The sequence below is a fragment of the Schistocerca nitens genome, chromosome 11 (assembly GCF_023898315.1).
Source record: "Schistocerca nitens isolate TAMUIC-IGC-003100 chromosome 11, iqSchNite1.1, whole genome shotgun sequence".
NCBI lineage: Eukaryota > Metazoa > Arthropoda > Insecta > Orthoptera > Acrididae > Schistocerca > Schistocerca nitens.
The window spans coordinates 107,621,040-107,647,816 of record NC_064624.1 but is presented as its reverse complement, the minus strand read 5'-3'; the positions used below and the strand labels follow the sequence as shown (position 1 = coordinate 107,647,816).

Sequence of the window (26,777 nt, the reverse complement as noted above, 5' to 3'; positions counted from 1 at the left end):
TACTTAGAGGAATTGAAAATCACTATCTGTACTTTCTCAACATTTTCTAGTGTCCTGGAAGTTCTTGAAGGCTTCTTTTTCGGCACCCACGTAACAATTGATCTTTGAACAAGAACATGATCAGCAGACACAATATCAAACTGTTTTCCAAATGCTTGCTAAGTTGCAATCACCAGGCAGCCATTACAAAAGTAAGTTGCCACAATAAATGCAAGCTCCTGTCTTGTCTAAAAATGTTATGTCCTGCTCAACACCACACAACAATGAGTAAGGGTCACTGTGTGTTGCATGTTTCAAATAAGGAAGTTCCCACACGGCATCCTGCATTTCAAAACACAGACATCATTAAATGGTAGTCTCAAAATAATGTAGGCACACATTAATCCAAATCTTTTACAAAGGTTGAGTGCACCTCCTGATTTGCATCCACGCTACTAGACAGGAGAGTAGAGTATCTCTTCATTTTTCTTTTGTCAGCAACAAGTGAAAGGAAAAAATCATCTGGCAGCAGAAGTTAATTGTGCTCAGGTGAGCATCTAATAGGTCTACAAAATATATGAAACAAAAACATTGAAAATAAATATATACTTCTGCTTTCAAAACCACAAACTAAACATACTACATTATGCCTCAGCCAGTTACTAGATGGCTTATTTTGTTTTTATTAAGCTAGCTACATAATGTGACAGCAATGACTAATATTAAATATGTTGCAATAGCTTATGTAATGTTTTGCCCTGCAAAACGAGGATAATGGAATGTAGTCAAATTAAGTCGGGTGATGCTGAGGGAATTAGATTAGGAAATGAGACACTTAAAGTAGTAAAGGAGTTTTGCTATTTAGGGAGTAAAATAACCGATGATGGTCGAAGTAGAGAGGATATAAAATGTAGACTGGCAATGGCAAGGAAAGCGTTTCTCAAGAAGAGAAATTTGTTAACATCGAGTATAGATTTAGGTGTCAGGAAGTCGTTTCTGAAAGTATTTGTATGGAGTGTAGCCATGTATGGAAGTGAGACATGGACGATAACTAGTTTGGACAAGAAGAGAATAGAAGCTTTCGAAATGTGGTGCTACAGAAGAATGCTGAAGATAAGGTGGGTAGATCACGTAACTAATGAGGAGGTATTGAATAGAATTGGGGAGAAGAGAAGTTTGTGGCACAACTTGACTAGAAGAAGGGATCGGTTGGTAGGACATGTTCTGAGGCATCAAGGGATCACAAATTTAGCATTGGAGGGCAGCGTGGAAGGTAAAAATCGTAGAGGGAGACCAAGAGATGAATACACTAAGCAGATTCAGAAGGATGTAGGTTGCAGTAGGTACTGGGAGATGATGAAGCTTGCACAGGATAGAGTAGCATGGAGAGCTGCATCAAACCAGTCTCAGGACTGAAGACCGCAACAACAACAACATCTTGACGGAGGTATCTGATATGCCTGGGACACTAATATGATCATATCTGATTAAGATGATGGCTTCCTAAGGACCTTAAATCATGTCACTTTTAAACTTAAAACCATTGAGTGATAATTCCTGAATGGCACTATGATAAATGACTGACATTATTGTTACTTCTTTGATGAGGTACGCTGAGTGCAATACATTTCATACTATCTAAAATCATCAAAATTATTACCAGCTCTGAATCCTTCCTATATGGGTGAATAGATTATAATTTTAACTTTAATAATGTCTAATCTGACTTTCAATAGTAATAAGTTTTAATGTCTTACAGATTCCCGAGCTTTATCTTTGATTCAGAGATATCTCATCATACTTTTTTGCTCAAAAAGGGATAATTTTTAGTGTTTGATTGCAAAACTATATAAAATCCTTTGATTTATATGTAAAACTGATTCATTTCTGACTGTTCTTTATTACTGGTGTTGCTTGATCATTTTCTGATTTCAATTAATTGTTTTTTAAATCCACATACAAAAATTGTCATGGGATACTGGTGATTTATTCTTCAAATTTTAATACACTGTTTGATGTGGTGTTGGGTCACAAAAAATTTGTCAATCCCACTAATAATCCAGCCTATATTTTCTACACAAAGGTAAAAAAAAATGCAAATTGGAGTAAATGCTGTACAACTCTACCACTTTTGCACTTACCAGAAAAAGAAAACAAGACTTTTTAAACTTTCAGGCATTGCCTTCCAACCAGCGTTCAACTCCTCCACTATAATTTTGCACAGTATTTTGCAGATTATTCGAGAGCTGAAGTACACTCCTTCACTTTGAGTCCATAATACAGTATGTGCTGGCTCTTGACTAATTCTTTTGAAAAATCTTAGCTAAACTCTCAAAAGGAAAAAGGAGCAGTGCTTTGATTCCTCACAATAGTTGTAATAATAGTGGCCTTCAAAGATGATGCCCAGCTCAAATTTATTTTTTCTTTTGGCGCCGAGTGGTGCAGTCGATGTCAGACAGCCTCTGTGGTCGGTGCTCTCGTTGTTCTCATTAGATGTCTCTGCCATTGCCTCAGCTCTCTCAAGCTGTGTAATACGCAGGGTGTTCAGTGAAAGAGTATCAGATTCCAAAATTAAGTATCCGGAAAACTAAGGTCGGTAAACGAGTGTGACAAAGGGTAAGTTTATTGTGGGAGCTGTAAGAATTTTATGCAGAAGTTTGGAAATAGTTCCAAAAGCTGTACAGTGTGCAGTTTGTACAGTATCAACATGCATAATAAAACTTATCCTGTGCGAGCGCATCACAAGAGTTTCAAAATGTCCACCACTTGAAGTACGGATTTGGTACAGACAAACAACAAAATTTGCCATCGTATTCTGTAGTGTGTCAACAAAAATGGATTCAGATACCATACCGATTGGCAGTCCGAGCTCATCCAGCGCGGTGGAATGTTTCGGTAGACAGTGTCTTCCAGAGTGCCACACAAAAAGTACTCACCAGGAGTCAGATTGGGCAAGTATGGAGGCCAGTCTGTCTGTGCACCAGTAAATTTGCAATAATCAAACACAGTGACCCTATTCCCAAAGTGTTCACGGAGAAAGTGAAACACCTGTGCAGTGTGATGTGGTCAGGCCCCATTTTGCACAAACACCTCAGTGCCCGGCCAATCCTATGAAGCTAACCGAGTGGTGGCAAATTGTTCCGAAAACACAGTGTAACATTCAGTAGTGATCATTTCTTGCAAGACAAAGGGCCAGTGCCTCTGATGTGTGCCACGGCCCAAACAGTAATTTTGGGAAATAAAGTGGTTTTGCTTCACACAGATGGGGATTTCCAGAACCCAAAAATTGCCAATTTTGTTTACTCATGACTTCATTGAGACGGAAGTGTGCCTAATCTGTGAAGCAGATGGAGACGATATCAAATCCTTCATTATCAATCATTGTGAGAGACTGAAACAAAAAGTCAGCCCTCTAAGCTCGTACAGGTGTGGTGTGGTTGCTTTGGATTTTGAATGGAAAGATTTTACTGAATAACTCCAGAAACTGTGGTGACATTTTCAGGAATAAATACATTTTATTCAGGGTCAAGATTCCTCACTAGAGCAGCAGCTACACTGCCAGTCTGTTTCAATTTGACAAACAGCTTGCAAATGGTATTCACGTCAGATCCTTTTGGAACATTAAATTGTGTTGCTGCCATAGGTCTGTGTTCTAACCTGCGGTATCCAGTACCAGAAAAACATATTGTTGAATGGAATATGTAAAATAAAACTCTTCCTTCAGTATACTAACATCCTTTCACATTTCAGTGGTGGAACTGATTGTTCTGAGCTGCGGTTCACTAATTATAGGCACTACATATTGCGATTACAGCACCATCTGTTAGCAGCTTTTTGAACTATTTTGGATCATCTGTATTAAATTTTTACAGCATACTCAATAAACATGCCATGTGTTGCATCATCTGATGATCTTACGAGGGTCATTCAATAAGTAATACCCCACATTTTTTTAAAAAGTCATTAATATACGTAGACAAATGTCCTTGTCGGTGCTTCACATTTGATGTTGTCCTGTGTGCCAGCGAAGCTTTGAACCATTCTGGCATATGGCAGAGCCATAGTACGGCGTCAAAATGCCATCTACATATGACTCACATTACCAGCAGTGTGCTGTTATTGAATTCTCGTGTGCAGAAAAATAAACCGTGGTAAATATCCATAAATTTTTGTGTGTAGTGTATGGCGATGATGCTGTAGTCCATAGAGTACAGGTGGGCGAAGGGTAAAGAAAGTTTCAACCTCAGAAAATGCAGGAACAGAGCTCCATGATCAACCATACTTGGGACGTCCTGTCACAGCCACTGCTCCAGACATGCTGAATCATGCAGATGCCATTATTCCTGCCGACCGGTGCATCACAACTCTACAATTGGCTCTGCAGTTGTCAGTCGGCATTGAAAGTGCATCTGCAATGATCGAGACTCTTAGATATTCAAAGAGGTGTTCAAGATTGGTTCCATGAATGCTCACAGCAGACCACAAGATTCTAAGAAAGGCCATTTCATCTGAACTGTTGGAGCATTTTGAGAGTGACAGAGAGACCTTTCTATCACAGGTTGTTACGGGTGACGAAAGCATTTTGTGCCCGAAACAAAAAGGCATTCCGTGGAGTGACATCATCCCCATTCGTGACAAAAGAAGAAATTCAAGACAACCCCCTCTGCCGGAAAAGTCACGGTGACAGTCTTCTGGGATTGTGATGGCGTCTTCTCTTGGATCTGATGCCGAGAGGGTCAACCGTCAATTTGGAGGTATACGTGAAAACTCTGAATAAACTCAAGAACTGCTTCCAAAGTGAGATTTTCACTCTGCAGTGGAGTGTGTGCTGATATGAAACTTCCTGAAAGATTAAAACTGTGTGCCGGACCGAGACTCGAACTCGGGACCTTTGCCTGTCGCAGGCAAGTGCTCTACCAACTGAGCTACCCAAGCACAACTCACGACCCATCCTCACAGCTTCAATTCTGCCAGTACTCCGTCTCCTACCTTCCAAACTTCACAGAAGCTCTTCTGCGAACCTTGCAGAACTAGCACTCCTGGGAGAAAAGATATTGCAGAGACATGGCTTAGCCACAGCCTAGGGGATGTTTCCAGAATGAGATTTTCACTCTGCAGCAAAGTGCCCGCTGATATGAAACTTCCTGACAGATAAAAACTGTGTGCCAGACCGAGACTCGAACTCGGGACCTTTGCCTTTCGCGGTAGAGCACTTGCCCGCGAAAGGCAAAGGTCCCGAGTTCGAGTCTCGGTCCGGCACACAGTTTTTATCTTGTTTCCAAAGTGTTCAATCGGACAAGAATCCAGCAGACATCTTGCTCCAACACAATAATGCATGCCCACACACAAGTCTGAGAACCCGGGAACACATTGCCAAATTAGATTGGACGTCATTGCCTCATCCACCCTACAGTCCAGACCTGGCACACTCAGATTTCCATCTCTTTGGACTGCTTAAAGATCCTCTACGGGAAACACTTACTGAAGATGACAAGAGTGTCAGTTGTGCAGTGAAAACATGGCTATACCTACAGGACAACAGCTTTTACCACCAGGGAATACGTGCTCTTCCGCAACGGTGGCGTATGTCTGTAGAACGTGATGGGGACTACGTAGAAAAATAGAACAGGACAACACATGTTGATGTATATTGTCACCAAATTCTGACTTTTAACAATAAATATGTTCTGAGAAAAAAAATGTGGGGCATTACTTGTCGAACGAGCCTCATAGTTTTTGTGGTGTTTAATTTTGAACTCGGGGTCTTCTCTCGTCCTGTACACACAGCATAACATTATAATTTAAATTAATATCCCTTGGAGGATACAAATTTGCAATTACGGAACTCTTCACAGAAAAATATCTTAATCGTGTGCTCGACATTCTGACGGGGGAAATGCGGGTGGAGGGGGAGGAGACAGCAGCGGCACTGAGATCTGTAGTGGCATCTCACACGGGGGAGGTATGATATTACAACTGATCTGTAGCCAATTTAAAACAAAAGGGAAAACAGCAGCAGGCAGCACACACTCTCTGGCATGCCTCCTGATTGGGTATCGAAAGAATGCTGGACTACGCTGCATATCTGTTTGGGCTCTGTAGCACCCTCGGACATTGGTCTGTGATTTCAGCTCTCGTGTAGTGGCACGTGTACCTGCCTAGAAGACCCACACACACAGTGTACAATTGTAACAAAAAAAGGAAGATATTTAATTATTTTTATTTGTCTGTGTCCACACAGGAACTGCCAGTCGAGCTCGACAACTCCCTTACGACATAAAACTGTCATCGATCTGAAGGTCAGTCTGATCACTGGGCTGGGCTCTGGTAGGCAGGATGCTAGTGGAGATGGTATTCCCTCCACCTCTCAACTGACTCTCCCTTCCAGTTATAGAGGCACCTATAGCTTAACGTGAAAACTGAACCACGATGCAAGTCACAATTTTTCACGTTAATATAGATGATAGAAGTCCTAAGTTATAGATAAAAATCCTAGTACTGTCTGTCAGTGGTTCTCAACCCGGGGGTAATTACCCCCTGAGGAGTAAACTGAAATTTTCTGAGGGGTAAAACCAAACAATTCAATTCTGATTCCATGAAACAAAATTATTTTCAAAAGCTCATTACTGTTGTTGTTGTTGTTGTTGTTGTTGTTGTTGTGGTCTTCAGTCCTGAGACTGGTTTGATGCAGCTCTCCATGCTACTCTATCCTGTGCAAGCTGCTTCATCTCCCAGTACCTGCTGCAGCCTACATCCTTCTGAATCTGCTTAGTTTATTCATCTCTTGGTCTCCCTCTATGATTTTTACCCTCCACACTGCCCTCCAATGCTAAATTGGTGATCCCTTGATGCCTCAGAACATGTCCTACTAACTGGTCCATTCTTCTCGTCAAGTTGTGCCACAAACTTCTCTTCTCCCCAATTCTATTCAATACCTCCTCATTAGTTACGTGATCTACCCACCTAACCTTCAACATTCTTCTGTAGCACCACATTTTGAAAGCTTCTATTCTCTTCTCGTCTAAACTATTTATCGTCCATGTTTCACTTCCATACATGGCTACACTCCATACAAATACTTCCTGACATTTAAATCTAAAGTTGATGTTAACAAATCAGAAATGCGTTCTTTGCCATTGCCAGTCTACATTTTATATCCTCTCTACTTTGACCACCATCAGTTATTTTTCTCCCCAAATAGCAAAACTCCTTTACTACTTTAAGTGTCTCATTTCCTAATCTAATTCCCTCAGCATCACCCGACTTAATTTGACTACATCCCATTATCCTCGTTTTGCTTTTGTTGATGATCATCTTATATCCTCCTTTCAAGTCACTGTCCATTCCGTTCAGCTGCTCCTCCAAGTCCTTTGCTGTCTCTGTCAGAATTACAATGTCATCGGCTAACTTCAAAGTTTTTATTTCTTCTCCATGGATTTTAATACCTACTTCGAACTTTTCTTTTGTTTCCTTTACTGCTTGCTCAATATACAGATTGAATAACATTGGCGAGAGGCTCCAACCCTGTCTCACTCCCTTCCCAACCACTGCTTCCCTTTCGTGTCCCTCGACTCCTATAATTGCCATCTGGTTTCTGTACAAATTGTAAATAGCCTTTCGCTCCCTGTATTTTACCCCTGCCACCTTCAGAATTTTATAGAGGGTATTTCAGTCACCATTGTCAAAAGCTTTCTCTAAGTCTACAAAAGCTAGAAACGTAGGTTTTCCTTTCCTTAATCTTTCTTCTAACGTAAGTCGTAGGGTCAGTATTGCCTCACATGTTCCAACATTTCTACGGAATCCAAACTGATCTTCCCCAAGGTCAGCTTCTACCACTTTTTCCATTCGTCTGTAGAGAATTTGCGTTAGTATTTTGCAGCCGTGACTTATTAAACTGATAGTTCGGTAATTTTCACATCTGTCAACACCTGCTTTCTTTGGGATTGGAATTATTATATTCTTCTTGAAGTCTGAGGGTATTTCGCCTGTCTCATACATCTTGCTCACCAGATGGTAGAGTTTAGTCAGGACTGGCTCTCCCAAGGCTGTCAGTAGTTCTAATGGGATGTTGTCTACTCCCGGGGCCACGTTTCGACTCAGGTCTTTCAGTGCTCTGTCAAGCTCTTCACGCAGTATCGTATTTCCCATTTCATCTTCATCTACATCGTCTTCCATTTCCATAATATTGTCCTCAAGTACATCGCCCCTGTATAGACCCTCTATATACTCCTTCCACCTTTCTGCTTTCCCTTCTTTGCTTAGAACTGGGTTTCCATCCGAGCTCTTGATATTTGTGCAAGTGGTTCTCTTTTATCCAAAGGTCTCTTTAATTTTCCTGTATGCAGTATCTATCTTACCCCTAGTGAGATAAGCCTCTTCATCCTTACATTTGCCCTCTAGCCATCCCTGCTTAGCCAATTTGCACTTCCTGTCAATCTCATTTTTGAGACGTTTGTGTTCCTTTTTGCCTGCTTCAGTTACTGAATTTTTGTATTTTCTCCTTTCATCAATTAAATTCAGTGTTTCTTCTGTTACCCAAGGGTTTCTACTAGCCCTCGTATTTTTACCTACTTGATCCTCTGCTGCCTTCACTATTTCATCCCTCAAAGCTACCCATTCTTCTTCTACTTTATTTCTTTCCCCCATTCCTGTCAATTGTTCCCTTATGCTCTCCCTGAAACTCTGTACAACCTCTCGTCCTTTCAGTTTATCAAGGTCACTTCTCCTTAAATTCCCACCTTTTTGCAGTTTATTCAGTTTTAATCTACAGTTCATAACCAATAGATTGTGGTAAGAATCCACATCTGTCCCTGGAAATGTCTTACAATTTAAAATCTGGTTCCTAAATCTCTGTCTTACCATTATATAATCTATCTGAAACCTTCTATTATCTCCAGGATTCTTCCATGTATACAACCTTCTTTCATGATTCTTGAACCAAGTGTTAGCTATGATTAAGTTATGCTCCGTGCAAAATTCTACCAGGCGGCTTCCTCTTGCATTTCTTAGCCCCAATCCATATTCACCCACTGTGTTTCCTCCTCTTCCTTTTCCTACTGTCGATCATTACTATTATCACAATTTTGCAAGACTCTAATACTGATTAAATAAGTTATCAATATCTATTTTTTCTCAGTTAGTGCAGTAGAGGTTACAAGTTCCTCACGTAGTCCCCCCACTGCACACACATTTTGTGCTTTAACCCCTACATCAGTGATCATAAACGTGAGACACATATGTAACAAATGCTAAATACACACATCAAAAAAAATTTGATCACTTCGGTTTCCAGAACTCTTGAAGGTAGATGTTGACAATATTGTATCAAAGACACAGTCCATTTGACTGTTCAGAAATGTCACTAAATCCGCCCAGAGATGTAAACAACCATGCACGAGCAGCGCCTATTAGACGGAGGGGGTCCGACAGCCGATCAGTTCCAGTCATTCCACCTGGGAGGAGGTACACGGCTCGTGTCGTCTGTAGGTCAATCATGACTAGACGTTCAATACTGTAGTTCGATTGCGTTTGCATGTTACTTTGCGCGAGGAAGGGCTCTCGACGAGGGAAGTGTCCAGGCGTCTCGGAGTGAACCAAAGTGATGTTGTTCTGGCATGGAGGAGATACATAGATACAGGAGCTGTCATTGACATGACTCGCTCAGGGCGCTCAAGGGCAATGGATGACCGCTACCTACTGATTATGGCTCGGAGGAACACTGACAGTAATGCCACCGTGTTGAATAATGCTTATCATGCAGCCACAGGGTGTCGTGTTATGACTCAAACTGTGCAAGGTCCATCTTTGCAACCACGACACCATGCAGTGTGGTACAGATGGCACCAACAACAAAGTACTAGCTAATGTCTGATTGCATTCAGGAGTAATGGTCTAAGAAAGGTAGGGAACCACTGGTCTACATTTACATGCATACTGTGCAAGCCACCATACAGCACATTGTAGTGTTTTATTTCCTCGGGGTTCTGCCGTGAAAATACAAAATAGAAAATCTGATTAGGGTTTGAATTTTGATGGAATAAGTTACGGATAAGGCAGACTTCGTATTATTGATTGAGATAGTGCTGTAATTTGATCGTGACTGGCAGACCGGGTTGGCAACACTACAAAAAGCGAAATTCTGTCAGAAACGTAGTATCTATTATAATATAGTCTTCGTGGCTGCATCTGGAATACTTCTTGATTTTCGTGTAGGATGTCCTTTTTTTTATTGTTAGCTGGTCCTCTTGTTCTCCGTCTGATGAAAATTTCTTGAATTTCTCACTGTCTGGATTAATTTATAAATTTGGCAATAACCATTACAAATCACTACTGAAATAACTTGAAGACGTCGTGTGTTCGTTTCATAATATAGTTTTAATTTCCACTTAAAATCATTCTTTAACATGAGCGCCAAAAAATACACATCTTAATCTTATGAAGACAAGATAACAAGAGAGTAATGAACTAGTTGTTAAAACAAGCACCTACGTAAAAGTAAAAGAAGATCAAAATTACTTATGAAAATCTGTCGCTGGTGGAGCGCTCTACTGCATGCGCAATCGTAAATCACATCTTTGCTCTGGTGGAGGCGCGGTTGTCAAAGTACCGTTACAACATGACAGGGTGCTGTGTAGTAGTAGTAGTAGTAATGGTTGTCACTTTTCCTGTTCCACTCACAAATAAAATGAGAAAAACAGCTGCCTGTATGCAGAATGAACGAGAAGTTTGGAAGGTAGGAGACGAGGTACTGCCGGAATTAAAGCTGTGAGGACGGGTCGTGTATTGTACTTGGGAAGCTCGGACAGTAGAGCACTTGCCCACGAAAGGCAAAGGTCCTGAGTTCGAGTCTCAGTCCAGCACACTGTTTTAATCTGCCTGCGTACGAGCCTTAACTTCTCTTATCTTAGGACTCAAAGACAGCGCCATTCCAGTATTGTACTGTTCGGTGGTCAGTCGAAGGGAGGGGGGGGGGGGGGGGGCGGAACCCACTGTGCGCCCCTCAAGGAATCGTTTGCGTCATTCCACAACATGTGAATGACTGAGACTGGACTCACCGTACACAGCTTTCACCTGTCGATACATTTCACAGCCTCGAACTCCCTCTACCACAAAAAAATTGAATAGTTCATCATTGTTCCTGCTTCCTCGCCTGCATGTTCGGTACGGGACGATAACTCGTGTGACCACCTTCTCTTTAGCATGAAACCAGACTGGCACACGGCAGTCTCTGTACCGATAGATGACGCCACCGTACCCATAGTTACGTGGTGCCACCTTAGGTGTACGGCTGAGGTAGATGCACTGACCAGGTTTCATTTGAATGAATCTCATAGAATCTTAGAACATATTCTGAGCTCGGATGTAATTAGGTACCTGAAATAGAAAGACCTCCTCCACGCCAGCCAGCTCAGGTTCCAAAAATGTAGATCAAGTGAAATGCAACTCGTACTTTTTCACGTGACATCCCGAGAGCCACAGATCGAGGTAGTCGGGTATATTTGGTTCTTATTGACTTCTGAAAAGCGTTTGACTCAGTACCAGAGTTATGTTTATTAATTAAGAGTACAGTAGTCACGGAATGGCACGTTATCTCGCACAGAGAGTCGTCATCAGATGTAGAAGTAACCTGAGGTGTGCCCCGTGGACCTATGTTGGGTTGCTTGATATATATTAATCACCTTGCAGACAATATTGATAGTAACCTCAGACTTTTTGCAGATGATGCAGTTATCTGTAGTGTAGCACTGCCTGGAAAAATTTGCACAAATATTCATTCAAAACTTAATAAGAACCTGAAAGGATGCAAAGATTGGCAACTTGGTTTAAATGTTTGGAAATGTGAAATTCTGCAAAAAACAAATAAGATTTAGTATCCTACAATTACAGTATCAATGAGTTGGAGTTGGAATCAGTCAACTAATACAAATGCCTGTGTATAAAAGCTTGTAGGGATATGAAATGAAATGATCGGGTAGGCTCAGTTGTGACTGATCCAGATGTCAGACTTCAGTTCATTGGCAGAACACTAGTAAATGAGTCCACAAAGAAGATTGCTTACAAAAATGCTGCATAACCTGACCTATAATATTGCTCAGTTGTGTGGGACCTGTACAAAATAGGAGTGATGGAAGATATTGAATGTTTACGCAGAAGATTACAGGTTGTTTGACCCGTGGGAGTGCTTCACAGAGATGTTGAAGAAGCTGAACTGGCAGTCCGAAACAAACTATCTCAGGCAGGGCTACTTACAAAGTTGCAAGAACTACCATTAACCCTCCATTACTCACGCGAAAATTTGTGACATCGTCACTCGCGCAGATGACTGGTGTCATCCACAAAACAAGCAGTCTATTTGTACACTTTGAATGGTCTTTATGACTGGTTTTATGATTTTTTATTAAATCTAGATATAATACATTTAATATTTGTACACAGTATAATATATTCTACGTTTGAAACAGTTTGACCATTCGAAGAACAATGTCTTCAGCTGAATTACTGGCATTACATGATCCCTCTTGTTGCTTACCGACGTACGGTTCTAAATTCAGATTTTCTGTGTACATCAACCAAAGTAAAAACTTTTAATCCATACTTTTCTGGTTTGCTAGGAATATATTGCCTCAATGGGCAGTTTCCTCTAAATGCCAAAAGCTGTTCGTCAACAGTAAGATATTCACTAGGTGAAAAATAATTTTGGCAGTTGTTCACGAATAATTCAAGTACCTCTCTGATAGCAGCCAACTTGTCAATATCTCTGCGAACACCTCTGTCACGGATATTATCAAACCTCAGACATCTCAACAGAAACCTGAATCGGTTTTCACTTAAGCGTAAATAATATGATTCAAGTCCGTTCCCCTTTGAGTTATCCCACAATTTCTATATACTCTTTCTAGAATATCTCAAAGATCCACATAGATATAACAAACCAATGAAAGCTCTGATCTCTATCACATCTGTTTCTTTAGCGTCCCTTTCCCTAGAGAAGTTACCACGAATTTAATTGATGTATACAGGGTGTTACAAAAAGGTATGGCCAAACTTTCAGGAAACATTCCTCATACACAAAGAAAGAAAATATGTTATGTGGACATGTGTCCGGAAACGCTTACTTTCCATGTTATCATCCTGACGTGATCAAATTGTAAATTTTCACAATCGATATGTGTGGGCTGATGAGAATCCGCACGCAATTGTGCAATCACATCATCGACACAGATTTTCTGTGAACGTTTGGGCAGGCATTGTTGGTGATGTCTCGATTGGGCCCCACGTTCTTCCACCTACTCTCAATGGAGCATGTTATCACGATTTCATACGGGATACTCTACCTGTGCTGCTAGAACATGTGCCTTTACAATTACGACACAACATGTGGTTCATGCACGATGGAGCTCCTGCACATTTCAGTCGAAGTGTTCGTACACTTCTCAACAACAGATTCGGTGACCGACAGACTGGTAGAGGCGGAGTAATTCCGTGGCCTCCACGCTCTCCTGACCTCAACCCTCTCGACTTTCATTTATGGGGGCATTTGAAAGCTCTCGTCTACACAACCCCGGTACCAAATGTAGAGACACTCTATGTTCGTATTGTGGACGGCTGTGATACAATACGCCATTCTCCAGGGCCGCACCAACGCATCAGGGATTCCGTGCGACGGAGGGTGGATGCACGTATCCTCACTAACGGAGGACATTTTGAACATTTCCTGTAACAAAGTGTTTGAAGTCACACTGGTACGTTCTGTTGCTGTCTGTTTCCATTCCACGATTAATGTGATTTGAAGAGAAGTAATAAAATGAGCTCTGACATGGAAAGTAAGTGTTTCCGGACACATGTCCACATAACATATTTTCTTTCTTTGTGTGTGAGGAATGTTTCCTGAAAGTTTAGCCGTACCTTTTTGTAACACCCTGTATGTGCGTATCTTGTCCTGTGACTTTTGTCACCTCTGTCTATAAGTGAAAAGTGTGTGCACACACTGTCGTGTGCTAAATGTAACGGGAGACGTGTGTGCTCGCGCAGAGAGAGTTCCCGCTGCGCGGCCGGCTGGAGGAAGGTCTGCACCGGCGCTGCGTGGAGACGGCCCTGCAACTCGCTGCCGCCTGGGACCAGCTGCTGCCACTCGGCTAGCTGCGGTGAGTACCGTAAATGCTTACCTGTAATTCTCTAGCCTTACCTGGTGATTGTCAGTTGTTCCTCTGGGTACCGGTACTGTCCGTGCACCATATTTTCACGACTCGATTCGTCGTCTCCAATGGGAGAGACTGCTGGTCGGATGTGACGGGTCCAATATTTATACCTACTGTCTTCCCCGTGCGCAGTCAGTTCTAGGTCCTCCATCTGTGATCAGTTCTCAGTACAATTCTCCTGAGATGATCTAATTTTGTGTAGCGGGACTTTGAATTTCGCTGTGCTACACTTGTTCCCTCAGATATAAATTATACCGTTGCAGCTGTACGACCATTCGACGGCAGAGAAAATATATAGGAAAATGAAGGTACTAAAATTGTAACACTTTTTGTTTTTCTGCCTGCTTTTGTCTTTGAGAGCGGAAGTTTAACTTACTTATTAGCTAGTCGTGGTCGGATTAAGACAAAAAAACTCATTGATGTGAAGACGTATTGTGGAAGTTGGTATGAAATTCGGAGGATGGAAGTACCAACGTAAAATAAATTGCATTCAATATCAAGATGGTTTTGATTTGTATAAATTAGTGATACCTGGACGATTACAAAATTTCGGAGCAGCTACGACTTTTTACGCAGAAATGAAACAGGAAATTTTTGGAGAACAAGACCTGGACACCGCACGAGAGAAGACATGTTAACATGGTAAAGAATGAACTCTTATCTACGCCATTTCCCCCTGTTAATCACATCTTGTTATTGTCTGTTCTCTTTCAAATAATTTTTGTAGTGGAAATTGGTTTGACTTTTGCTCAGAAACGCCACAAGGACCACCCCGACAATAGCTTTTCCGAATCACGAAGTCCGATAACTTTTCTGTAATACGAAGTCAGACTTGCATTTCATTCTTTCCCTTTTTCGCGGTTATTAACGATTTTAAAACCCCCTTTTTATTCACCATTTCTTCCCACATTTTCAACCTTTTCTTTTCTTTTCTTTTCTACTTTTTTTTCTTTTTTATTAACCACTACATTGTGTCCAGTGCACCTGACAGCAATCTGGCATTTTATTCTCAGCACGGTGCACCTGGTGCTCTTTTTGCAGTCGGTTCCCACCTTCTAAATTCTGACGTGTACTCAGTCCGGTCACGGAACTGAACCGGACTGACACGTTCCCTCGTGTGTAATGTGTAATTTTTGGGATAAAACTGTATGATTACTGTTATTTTTTACTACTGTTCCACTATTTCTCAGACTAACCTTATAGCAGAACCATCAGTTATTGATAAAATTGAATAGATAAAAAATCTACTCACCAAGCGGTGGTAGAACACAAACGTAAAAGACTGTTGGGATTGGCGAGCTTTCAGAGTGTGGCTCCTTCTTCAGGTAGAAAGGCTGAAGGGTGAAGAAAAAAGACTGAAGAGGTCTAGGAAAAGGGGTAAATTTTGGGAAAGTCACCCAGAACCGCGGGTCGGGGAGACTTACTGTATGGGATGAGAAGGAACGACTGACTGTTAGGGACTCAATCAGTCTTTCCTTCTCATCCTATACAGTAAGTCTCCCCGACCCGCGGTTCTGGGTGACTTTCCCAAAATCTACCCCTTTTCCTAGACCTCTCCAGTCCTTTTTCTTCACCCTTCTTCCTTCCTCTTCTACCCTTCTGCTTGAAGAAGGAGTCACTGGCTCCGAAAGCTTGCCAATCACGACAGTCTTTTACGTGTGTGTTCTACCACCGCTTGGTGAGTAGATTTTTTATCTATCCAATTTTATCACTTAACCCAAAACCATATCTTTTCTTAGTAAGCAGACTCCATCTCGTCTACAACTTCTTCTGCACTGGAAACTGCAAAATCTTCACAAATCTAAAGTTGTACAAAGTGATCAAAACTCTTCTCCAGAAAGCAGAGATGTTGGGACACAGACAGGCATGACAAGAAGTCTACTAAACACACAAGCTTTTGGCCAGAAGGCCTTCTTCTGAAATTTACAAAACACACACACACAAACACACACACACACACATCTAATGCCGATTCTGATCCACCCACAATAGAAGAGATAGAGGAAATCATAAAACAAATGAAAAATAACAGAGCTGCCGGAGAAGATGGTATTATCGCCGAGATCTGGAAACTCCAAGATGAAAACATCACCAAAAAAATCCTAAGATTATCTCCGAAATTTGGATCACAGAGAAAGTGCCAGAGGAATGGAAATGTGCATTGATCCATCCGTTACATAAAAAGGGTGATAAGTCAGATCCAAACAATTACAGAGGCATTTCGCTAGTACCAGTTACATACAAAATTTTCTCTAAGGTGCTATTAAACAGACTAGAACCACAAGCAGATCTGCAAATTGGGGAATACCAGGCAGGCTTCAGAAAAGGGAGATCATGCATCGAACAGATCTGGAACTTGAGAACACTTTTGAAAGTCAGACAGGCAAGAAACACTGTAGTTACCTTTGTGGACTTTAAAAAAGCATATGATTCCATAGACAGACAGACACTCTTTGACGTACTGGAAGAATATGGTATCGACAGAAAAACCAGGACACTTATACAACAGACGCTTACAGACACTACCTCCAAGATTAAGTTCATGGGAGAAATTTCGGAACCCTTCCACATACACACAGGTGTCCGACAAGGAGACGGGCTCTCACCAATCCTGTTCAACATGGTGTTAGACAAAATTATCAAGCAGTGGGAGGAACAAGTTAAAGGAATACAGCTGGAAGAACACGTGAAACCAAAACAATCATAAAATGTCTGGCATTTGCAGATGATATAGCCATACTCAGCAATAATACACAGGAGGCAAAGGAAGCACTGGAATGCTTGCATGAAATAGCTGCCAAAACAGGTCTGCAGGTATCTTACGAGAAGACACAATATATGGAACGACAGACCAACAATGTACACACCATGCATACTGTATATGGATCCGTAGAAAGAGTCGAAAAATTTAAGTATTTAGGGGAGTACATACAAATGGGAGGATCAAACAAGGCGGCTAACATGGAACGAACGAAGAAACTCCAGAAGGCATACAAACTCACATGGTCACATTATAATAAGAAAAGCATATCGAGGCAGGCCAAACTTAGGCACTACAAAACAGTTGTATTACCAGAAGCATTGTACGCTTCAGAAACAACCACAATTGGAGCATCAGGCATCATAGACACAGAAAAAATAGAATGCAAAATTCTCAGAAAAATATTTGGACCAATTCACAGAGATGGCATATGGATGAAGCGACCTACCAAAGAGCTGTACCAGCACACTGACAGACTAACAGACGCGATCAGAAAACGCAGATTAACTTTCTATGGGCACATACAGAGAATGGACAACAACGGACTTACAAAGAAAATTTTTGATGTAGTAAACAGCTCAAGCAAGAAAACAAATTGGTATCATGAAATAGACGAAGACTTAAGGCAGATAGGGATCAACAGGCAAATGATAGGAGACAGGAAATACTTCAGAAACAAAGTTAGGAGTGCAAAATTTATTGTAAAGGAGAGAAAGAAGACAGGAACATTATGGACAGAGCAAAGGAAACAGGAGCACAGCCAAAGGATGAAGAGATTTTGGGAAGAGAAGAGGAAGAGAGGAAAGAAGCGAAAATTGTGTCATCATGTGATTTTCGAGTTCAAACACTGTCCATAAGGGCAACAATGATATATATATATAAAAACAAAGATAATGTGACTTACCAAATGAAAGTGCTGGCAGGTCGACAGACACACAAACAAACACAAACATACACACAAAATTCAAGCTTTCGCAACCAACGGTTGCTTCATCAGGAAAGAGGGAAGGAGAGGGAAAGACGAAAGGATGTGGGTTTTAAGGGAGAGGGTAAGGAGTCATTCCAATCCCGGGAGCGGAAAGACTTATCTTAGGGGGAAAAAAGGACAGGTATACACTCGCACGCGCACACACACACATATCCATCCGCACATACACGACCTGCTAGCGCTTTTGTTTATGCAGCTCAACGCACATGAACACTGTCTCTGGCTGCTGGGGCCAGCCTGGATTACATGTTAAGTAATCTTTTCATTGTGCCTGTCTGTGACTCAACGGCTCCATCATATGGTGAGTAGCAATCTATCTTTCTCATAATATTGTCATTGTTCCATCTCGGATTTTCCATTGTATCATTTCTCCAGAAACCTTCATATACTGATTCTTTGTCATTTACAGTGAGGGAACACATTGTAACAGTGGGGACTCCATTACGAGTTGTGTGCACCACGACCATCACACCAGTATTGATAACACAAGGAGATTCGACATTGGTCGTTGAAGTAGAAATCTTTATTTCTGTAGCAGATCAATTTCGAACACTGCGTGACCGTCGTCAGTGATAGTATTAAAGCCACGAGCACTCGTGAATATGATCAGTAAAATTGCAGTATCTGCACGTGCCACTGTAGAGTACTTCTCAGACAGAAGTACACTTTGTTGACATTTTACTGCTCGTATTTATGAGTCCTCGTGGTTTCAGTACTAGCACTGGTGATGGTCACTCAGCGATTGAAATTGATTTGCAACAGAAATAAAAATTTCTGCTTCAATAACCAATGCTGAATCTCCTTTTCTTGTTAACATTATAACGATTCACGCTAATACAGGTACTCTGTGTGACGTGGCGCAAATGACAGATCTCTCTAGTCTCAGTGACAGTTCAGGTTCTTCTCTGGTCCTTCGTAACACTGTGCCGATTGTCACAGAACTTGTCCCTCTGTAGTGCGCAGCATATCATTTAGCCTGTATGAGACTGCTCAGAATAAACCGCCCACATCGGCAGTTACCACAGCTATCTTTCTCCTGCCTTGCAGTCTTCTCCAGTTTTCGCGCACAAATGTCACAAAACTCCCAAACAGCATACAAGCCTCTAATGACTGTTGTTGTTGTGGTCTTCAGTCCACAGACTGGTTTGATGCAGCTCTCCATGCTACTCTATCCTGTGCAAGCTTCTTCATCTCCCAGTACCTACTGCAGCCTACATCCTTCTGAATCTGTTTAGTGTATTCATCTCTTGGTCTCCCTCTACGATTTTTACTCTCCACGCTGCCCTCCAATACTAAAATGGTGATCCCTTGATGCCTCAGAACATGTCCTACCAACCGATCCCTTCTTCTAGTCAAGTTGTGCCACAAATTTCTCTTCTCTCCAGTCCTATTCAGTACCTCCTCATTAGTTATGTGATCTACCCATCTAATCTTCAGCATTCTTCTGTAGCACCACATTTCGAAAGCTTCTATTCTCTTCTTGTCCAAACTATTTATCGTCCATGTTTCACTTCAGTACATGGCTACACTCCATACAAATACTTTCAGAAACGACTTCCGGACACTTAAATTTATACTCGATGTTAACAAATTTTTCTTCTTCAGAAACGCTTTCCTTGCCATTGCCAGTCTGCATTTTATATCCTCTCTACTTCGACCATCATCAGTTATTTTGCTCCCCAAATAGCAAAACTCCATTACTATGTTAAGTGTCTCATTTCCTAATCTAATTCCCTCAGCATCACCCGATTTAATTCGACCACATTCCATTATCTTCATTTTGCTTCTCTTGATGTTCATCTTGTACCCTCCTTTCAAGACACTATCCATTCCGTTCAACTGCTCTTCCAGGTCGTTTGCTGTCTCTGACAGAATTACAATGTCATCGGCGAACCTCAAAGTTTTTATTTCTTCTCCATGGATTTTAATACCTACTCCAAATTTTTCTTTTGTTTCCTTTACTGCTTGCTCAATATACAGATTGAATAACATCAGGGAGAGGCTACAACCCTGTCTCACTCCTTTCCCAACCACTGCTTCCCTTTCATGTCCCTCCACTCTTATAACTGCCATCTGGCTTCTGTACAAATTGTAAATAGCCTTTCGCTCCCTGCATTTTACTCCTGCCACCTTCGGAATTTGAAAGAGAGTATTCCAGTCAACATTGTCAAAAGCTTTCTCTGGGTCTACAAATGCTAGGAATGTAGGTTTGCCTTTCCTTAATCTAGCTTCTAAGATAAGTAGTAGGGGCAGTATTGCTTCACGTGTTCCAATATTTCTACGGAATCCAAACTGATCTTACCCGAGGTCGGCTTCTATTAGTTTTTCCATTCGTCTGTAAAGAATTCGCGTTAGTATTTTGCAGCAGTGACTTATTAAACTGATAGTTCAGTAATTTTCACATCTGTCAACACCTTCTTTCTTTGGGATTGGAATTATTATATTCTTTTTGAAGTCTGCGGGTATTTCGCCTGTCTCATACATCTTGCTCACCAGATGGTAGAGTTTTGTCAGGACTGGCTCTGCCAAGGCTGTCAGTAGTTCTAATGGAATGTTGTCTACTCCTGGGGCCTTGTTTCGACTCAGATCTTTCAGTGCTCTGTCAAACTCTTCACGCAGTATTGTATCTCCCATTTTGTCTTCATCTACATTCTCTCCCATTTCCAGAATGTTGTCCTCAAGTACATCACCCTTGTATAGACCCTCTATATACTCCTTCCACCTTTCTGCTTTCCCTTCCTTGCTTAGAACTGGGTTTCCATCTGAGATCTTGATATTCATACAAGCGGTTCTCTAATGACTATTCAAACTAAAAAAATATTTTCATGGGCTAGTCATCATTCGTCGGTACTATAGACGTTGTGCAACACATCACTTCGTCAGTTAATATCTTACACTACAACTCTCAGTTGTTCTTTTTGTTGGTTTGTGCTGCTGTAACAGCCCCTTCAGGATACCAGAATTCACTGAGTTGGTAACCAGTGTCTCAGTTCATGAGGTATTCTGCCACGTTTCTCTCTGTTGCCTCTCTTACAAGACTGTCCCAGTACGTTTGGATTTGTGCCAGAACATTCATTTTTTCATAGATCACAGTACAAATTAAGTTACAGACAGTGCTTGGTGATGGCTGGTCCAGTTGCCTGCCTCAGCCAGGTCTTACTCACATCTTCTTGGCATCTGATGTCCACTGTCCTAGTTGTTGGCCACTGTAAAACATGCCACATTGCCAAGATATATTGTAAATTTCTGGTTTTTGTAGAATGAGTTCATCTTTTGAATTTCACAGTAGTCCCCTTCTTTTATAAGAGTGTTAGTAGAGATGGAGATAATAGAGATAAAGGTGGCAGAAAACCTCACGAATTAACACTGGGCACAAAATTTGGGTTGTTCTGAAAATTCACCCACATAATTTGACAGCCCCGTGTCATCCTCTGTGGGTCAAATTTTATTCCTGTAAAATATAGTATAAAGCTTATAATTATTTATCTATTGTAGGTCAAAAAAGTATAACAATTGTGTTTGGTTTGTTTCCATTGCTTGCCTGAAAATCACATTGCTAGAGAAACTGTGTTATTATAGACTGGTTTCTGTGCCCTTTTTTACATGCTGTAATCTGCAAAATAGTTACAAACAAAATTCTGTGTGTATTTCTGAAGTACTGTTTTGTGGGTAATGGCTGTGTACATTTTCTGTCCCGTTGCTTATCTCTGGTAGATCTCTCTTTCTCCTGCTATTGAGTACACTGTTGTTTATAAAATTTGACTCACAACTTTACTTCACTCATGTTTTTCACAAAGCGTGATTTGAGCAGACACTTCTGTCTCCATACTCATTGAGGGGTGCTATATTGTTGTCACTTGTTCATCATTTGGCACACACATCAAAACTAGTACCACATTAAACACAAGGCAAACGATGAACAAGTGACAAGCGACAACAATATAGCATCTCTCAATGAGTGTGGAGACAGAAGTGTGCTCAAATAATCTCTTGTCACATTTTATGAAAAATACATGTGAACTAAACCTGTGAGCAAAATTTTATGAAGTAACATTTTGGAAACAGTGTACTCGATAACAGATTAGATTAGATTAGATTAGATTAGATTAGATTAATACTAGTTCCATGGATCATGAATACGATATTTCGTAATGATGTGGAACGAGTCGAATTTTCCAATACATGACATAATTAGGTTAATTTAACAACATACTTAAGTTAATATAACAACTTTATTTTTTTGTGTTTTTTGTTTTTCTTTATTTTTTATTTTTATTTTTTAATATTTTTTTCTTTTTTTTCTTAATTTATATCTAAAAATTCCTCTATGGAGTAGAAGGAGTTGTCATTCAGAAATTCTTTTAATTTCTTCTTAAATACTTGTTGGTTATCTGTCAGACTTTTGATACTATTTGGTAAGTGACCAAAGACTTTAGTGCCAGTATAATTCACCCCTTTCTGTGCCAAAGTTAGATTTAATCTTGAATAGTGAAGATCATCCTTTCTCCTAGTATTGTAGTTATGCACACTGCTATTACTTTTGAATTGGGTTTGGTTGTTAATAACAAATTTCATAAGAGAGTATATATACTGAGAAGCTACTGTGAATATCCCTAGATCCTTAAATAAATGTCTGCAGGATGATCTTGGGTGGACTCCAGCTATTATTCTGATTACACGCTTTTGTGCAATAAATACTTTATTCCTCAGTGATGAATTACCCCAAAATATGATGCCATATGAAAGCAATGAGTGAAAATAGGCGTAGTAAGCTAATTTACTAAGATGTTTATCACCAAAATTTGCAATGACCCTTATTGCATAAGTAGCTGAACTCAAACGTTTCAGCAGATCATCAATGTGTTTCTTCCAATTTAATCTCTCATCAATGGACACACCTAAAAATTTGGAATATTCTAGCTTAGCTATATGCTTCTGATTAAGGTCTATATTTATTAATGGCGTCATACCATTCACTGTACGGAACTGTATGTACTGTGTCTTATCAAAATTCAGTGAGAGTCCGTTTACAAGGAACCACTTAGTAATTTTCTGAAAGACAGTATTGACAATTTCATCAGTTAATTCTTGTTTGTCAGGTGTGATTACTATACTTGTATCATCAGCAAAGAGAACTAACTTTGCCTCTTCATGAATATAGAATGGCAAGTCATTAATATATAATAAGAACAACAAAGGACCCAAGACTGACCCTTGTGGAACCCCATTCTTGATAGTTCCCCAGTTTGAGGAATGTGCTGATCTTTGCATGTTACGAGAACTACTTATTTCAACTTTCTGCACTCTTCCAGTTAGGTACGAATTAAACCATTTGTGCACTGTCCCACTCATGCCACAATACTTGAGCTTGTCTAGCAGAATTTCATGATTTACACAATCAAAAGCCTTTGAGAGATCACAAAAAATCCCAATGGGTGGTGTTCGGTTATTCAGATCATTCAAAATTTTACTGGTGAAAGCATATATGGCATTTTCTGTTGAAAAACCTTTCTGAAAACCAAACTGACATTTTGTTAGTACTTCATTTTTACAGATATGTGAAGCTACTCTTGAATACATTACTTTCTCAAAAATTTTGGATAAAGCTGTTAGAAGGGAGATTGGACGGTAATTGTTGACATCAGATCTATCCCCCTTTTTATGCAAAGGTATAACAATAGCATATTTCAGTCTATCGGGGAAAATGCCCTGTTCCAGAGAGCTATTACACAGGTGGCTGAGAATCTTACTTATCTGTTGAGAACAAGCTTTTAGTATTTTGCTGGAAATGCCATCAATTCCATGTGAGTTTTTGCTTTTAAGCAAGTTTATTATTTTCCTAATTTCAAAGGGGGAAGTAGAAAGAGACATGTTACCAACAAAACCAACAAGTAATATACAGAAATGCATGAAGAATTTTCTTCATGAGTACTTTGCAGATGACATGCTGTCAAAACTGACAAAAAAGGGCACAAAAACCAATCTACAACAACAGAGTTTCATTAGCAATGTACGAGGGTCATTCGATAATTAAAGAGACAAATTGGTCAGGGGGAAAAACTGTTAGTAGGGCAAGTTTGGTACTTTTATGGCTTTAAGTTGGTATCACTGGGATGAATCTTGATCAGCTGATGTATCGACATTGTTTTGTTTATAACCTCAAAAATACGATACAGTGAGTCCGCTTGAAACATCCACATCAGTTGAACAAAGTTCTGTTATTCATTTTTTACTTGCTGAAGGTGAGAAACCTGTAAATATGTACTGTAGAATGTCTAAAGTTTATGGTGAAGGTTGTATGAATCATGCAAATTTTTACAAGTGGGTAGAGCAGTTAAAAAATGGTCGCGACTCAGTGACTGCCGAACACCATTGTGGCCTACCAATTGCAGTTTCAACTCCCTCGCCAGAAAGTCGAACTGATGACATTATTCGTGCCGATTGCCGTGTGACTGTGGAAATGATAGTTGATAAGGTTCAAGTTAGTACTGGTACAGTTCATAACAGTATCTGTAACAAGCTGAAGTACCGCAAAACGTGTGCATGATGGGTCTCAAAGGAGTTGATGCAGCTACACAAGAAAACGAGGTCGAGAGTGTGCACAGAGCTAAAGGGATGTCACGAAAGAGAATGTGAGCACTTCCTCGACAAAATTTTAACTTGTGATGAAACTTGGGTTCACTATTATGAGCCAGAATCAAAAACATAAAGCACGGAGTGGAAGCACACCAACTCGCCTGTCAAGAAAAAATTCAAAACCCAAGCATCAGCAGGAAAAGTGATGTTGACGGTGTTTTGAGATACTGAAGGTCCAGTTTTTTGTGATTATCTTGAAGAGCAGCGTACAATGAACAGTCAATACTACTCAGATTTGCTTTTAAACAAGGTGAAGCCAGCCGTGAGAGAGAGACGTCGTCGATCTCAGAGGAGAGGTGTGATTCTCCAGCACGACAACGCAAGTCCTCACATTGCACAACTAACCTGTGAAACCGTCAACAGAATGGGCTGGGAAGTACTGCCTCATCCCCCTTACAGTCCTGATTTAGCACCTAGTCATTTTCATTTGTTTGGTGCACTGAAGGAGGCATTACGGGGGAAGAGGTTCCAGGACAAAGAGGACGTGAAAAAGTTTGTGTGAAATTGGTTGAAACATCAAGAAAAAGAGTTCTTTGCAGCCAGAATAAAAAAAACTTGTAGCCCTTTGGAACAATTGCATAAATGTTCAAGGGGATTGTGTTGAAACATAGAAAAAGTATTGTTTTGTAAAAATAAATACTTTTTTCTCCAGACCAAGTTGTCTCTTTAATTATTGAATTACCCTCATAATTTTCAAGTGAGCAATTGAAACAAACCAAACAGAATGCACATGTTATAATTTTTAAGCCTACAATAGGTTAATGATTATAAACTTTACATTGTACTTTGCAGAAATAAAATTTGACCCACAGAATGTGACACGGAGGTGTCGAAACGTGCCTGGGTGAATAGAAAGAAGTAAATAGCATTTGCATAAGGTGGATTTTCAGAACGACCCAAACTGTAAATTGCTAACACGGAAAATGTCAAGTGGGGAGGGGGGGGGGGGGGGGCAGCTTCAGACCTTAGTAAGATGATTCACTGGGTACGAACTTAGCAAAGCCTGGGAGCCTACACTGGATGACTGCAGCAGCACAACTCAACAAAGTACTGAGAATGTGGACACAGACAGAAAACCAGGTACGCCGTACCGAGGATAGGATGCTGCCGGGCACACCGGACTGAAACAGAATGTCTCCATACCAGTCTAGTGGGACTGCATAGAACTGATCGTGGAGGGAGACCCGTTCTACTCAACTAGCAGTCGCCGATAGGACCAGATTGAGACAGCGAATTGTGTTGTCGAAATGTTGTGCACAGCAGATACTGATATCTGGCAGGATACCCGATACCCTGACGTGTCACTCGGTTACTCGATTATAGAATTTACGTATCACAGTTGTTATATCTTCATTTGAGCAGAACATTTTACCTGTGAGCCACTTCTTCAGGATTGGAAACAAGAAGGAATTGCAAGGACCCAGATTTGGCAAATGTTGTTGTTGTTCTTGTGGTCTTCAGTCCACAGACTGGTTTGGTGCAGCTCTCCATGCTACTCTATCCTGTGCAAGCTTCTTCATCTCCCAGTACCTACTGCAACCTACATCCTTCTGAATCTGCTTAGTGTATTCATCTCTTGGTCTCCCCCTACGATTTTTACCCTCCACGCTGCCCTCCAATACTAAATTGGTGATCCCTTGATGCCTCAGAACATGTCCTACCAACCGATCCCGTGTTCTGGTCAAGTTGTGCCACAAACTTCTCTTCTCCCCAATCCTATTCAGTACCTCCTCTTTAGTTATGTGATCTACCCATCTAATCTTCAGCATTCTTCTGTAGCACCACATTTCGAAAGCTTCTGTTCTCTTCTTGTCCAAACTATTTATCGTCCATGTTTCACTTCCATACATGGCTACATTCCATACAAATACTTTCAGAAATGACTTCCTGACACTTAAATCTATACTCGATGTTAACAAATTTTTCTTCTTCAGAAACGCTTTCCTTGCCATTGCCAGTCTACATTTTATATCCTCTCTACTTCGACCATCATCAGTTATTTTGCTCCCCAAATAGCAAAACTCCATTACTATGTTAAGTGTCTCATTTCCTAATCTTATTCCCTCAGCATCACCCGACTTAATTCGACTACATTCCATTATCCTCGTTTTGCTTTTGTTGATGTTCATCTTATATCCTCCTTTCAAGACACTGTCCATTCCCTTCAACTGCTCTTCCAAGTCCTTTGCTGTCTCTGACAGAATTATAATGTCAT

General features: G+C 40.7%; 1 protein-coding gene across 1 annotated transcript in view; it reads left to right on the top strand.

Moving 5' to 3' along the window:
- Positions 1-26,777, top strand: part of LOC126212672 (pleckstrin homology domain-containing family M member 2) — a 282,889-nt gene that overhangs the window by 236,628 nt on the left and 19,484 nt on the right. The window contains exon 18 of the mRNA XM_049940093.1: positions 14,011-14,123. Coding sequence (XP_049796050.1) covers positions 14,011-14,118 — 108 coding nt within the window. The 3' untranslated portion in view covers positions 14,119-14,123. The remainder of the gene's footprint in view (positions 1-14,010; positions 14,124-26,777) is intronic.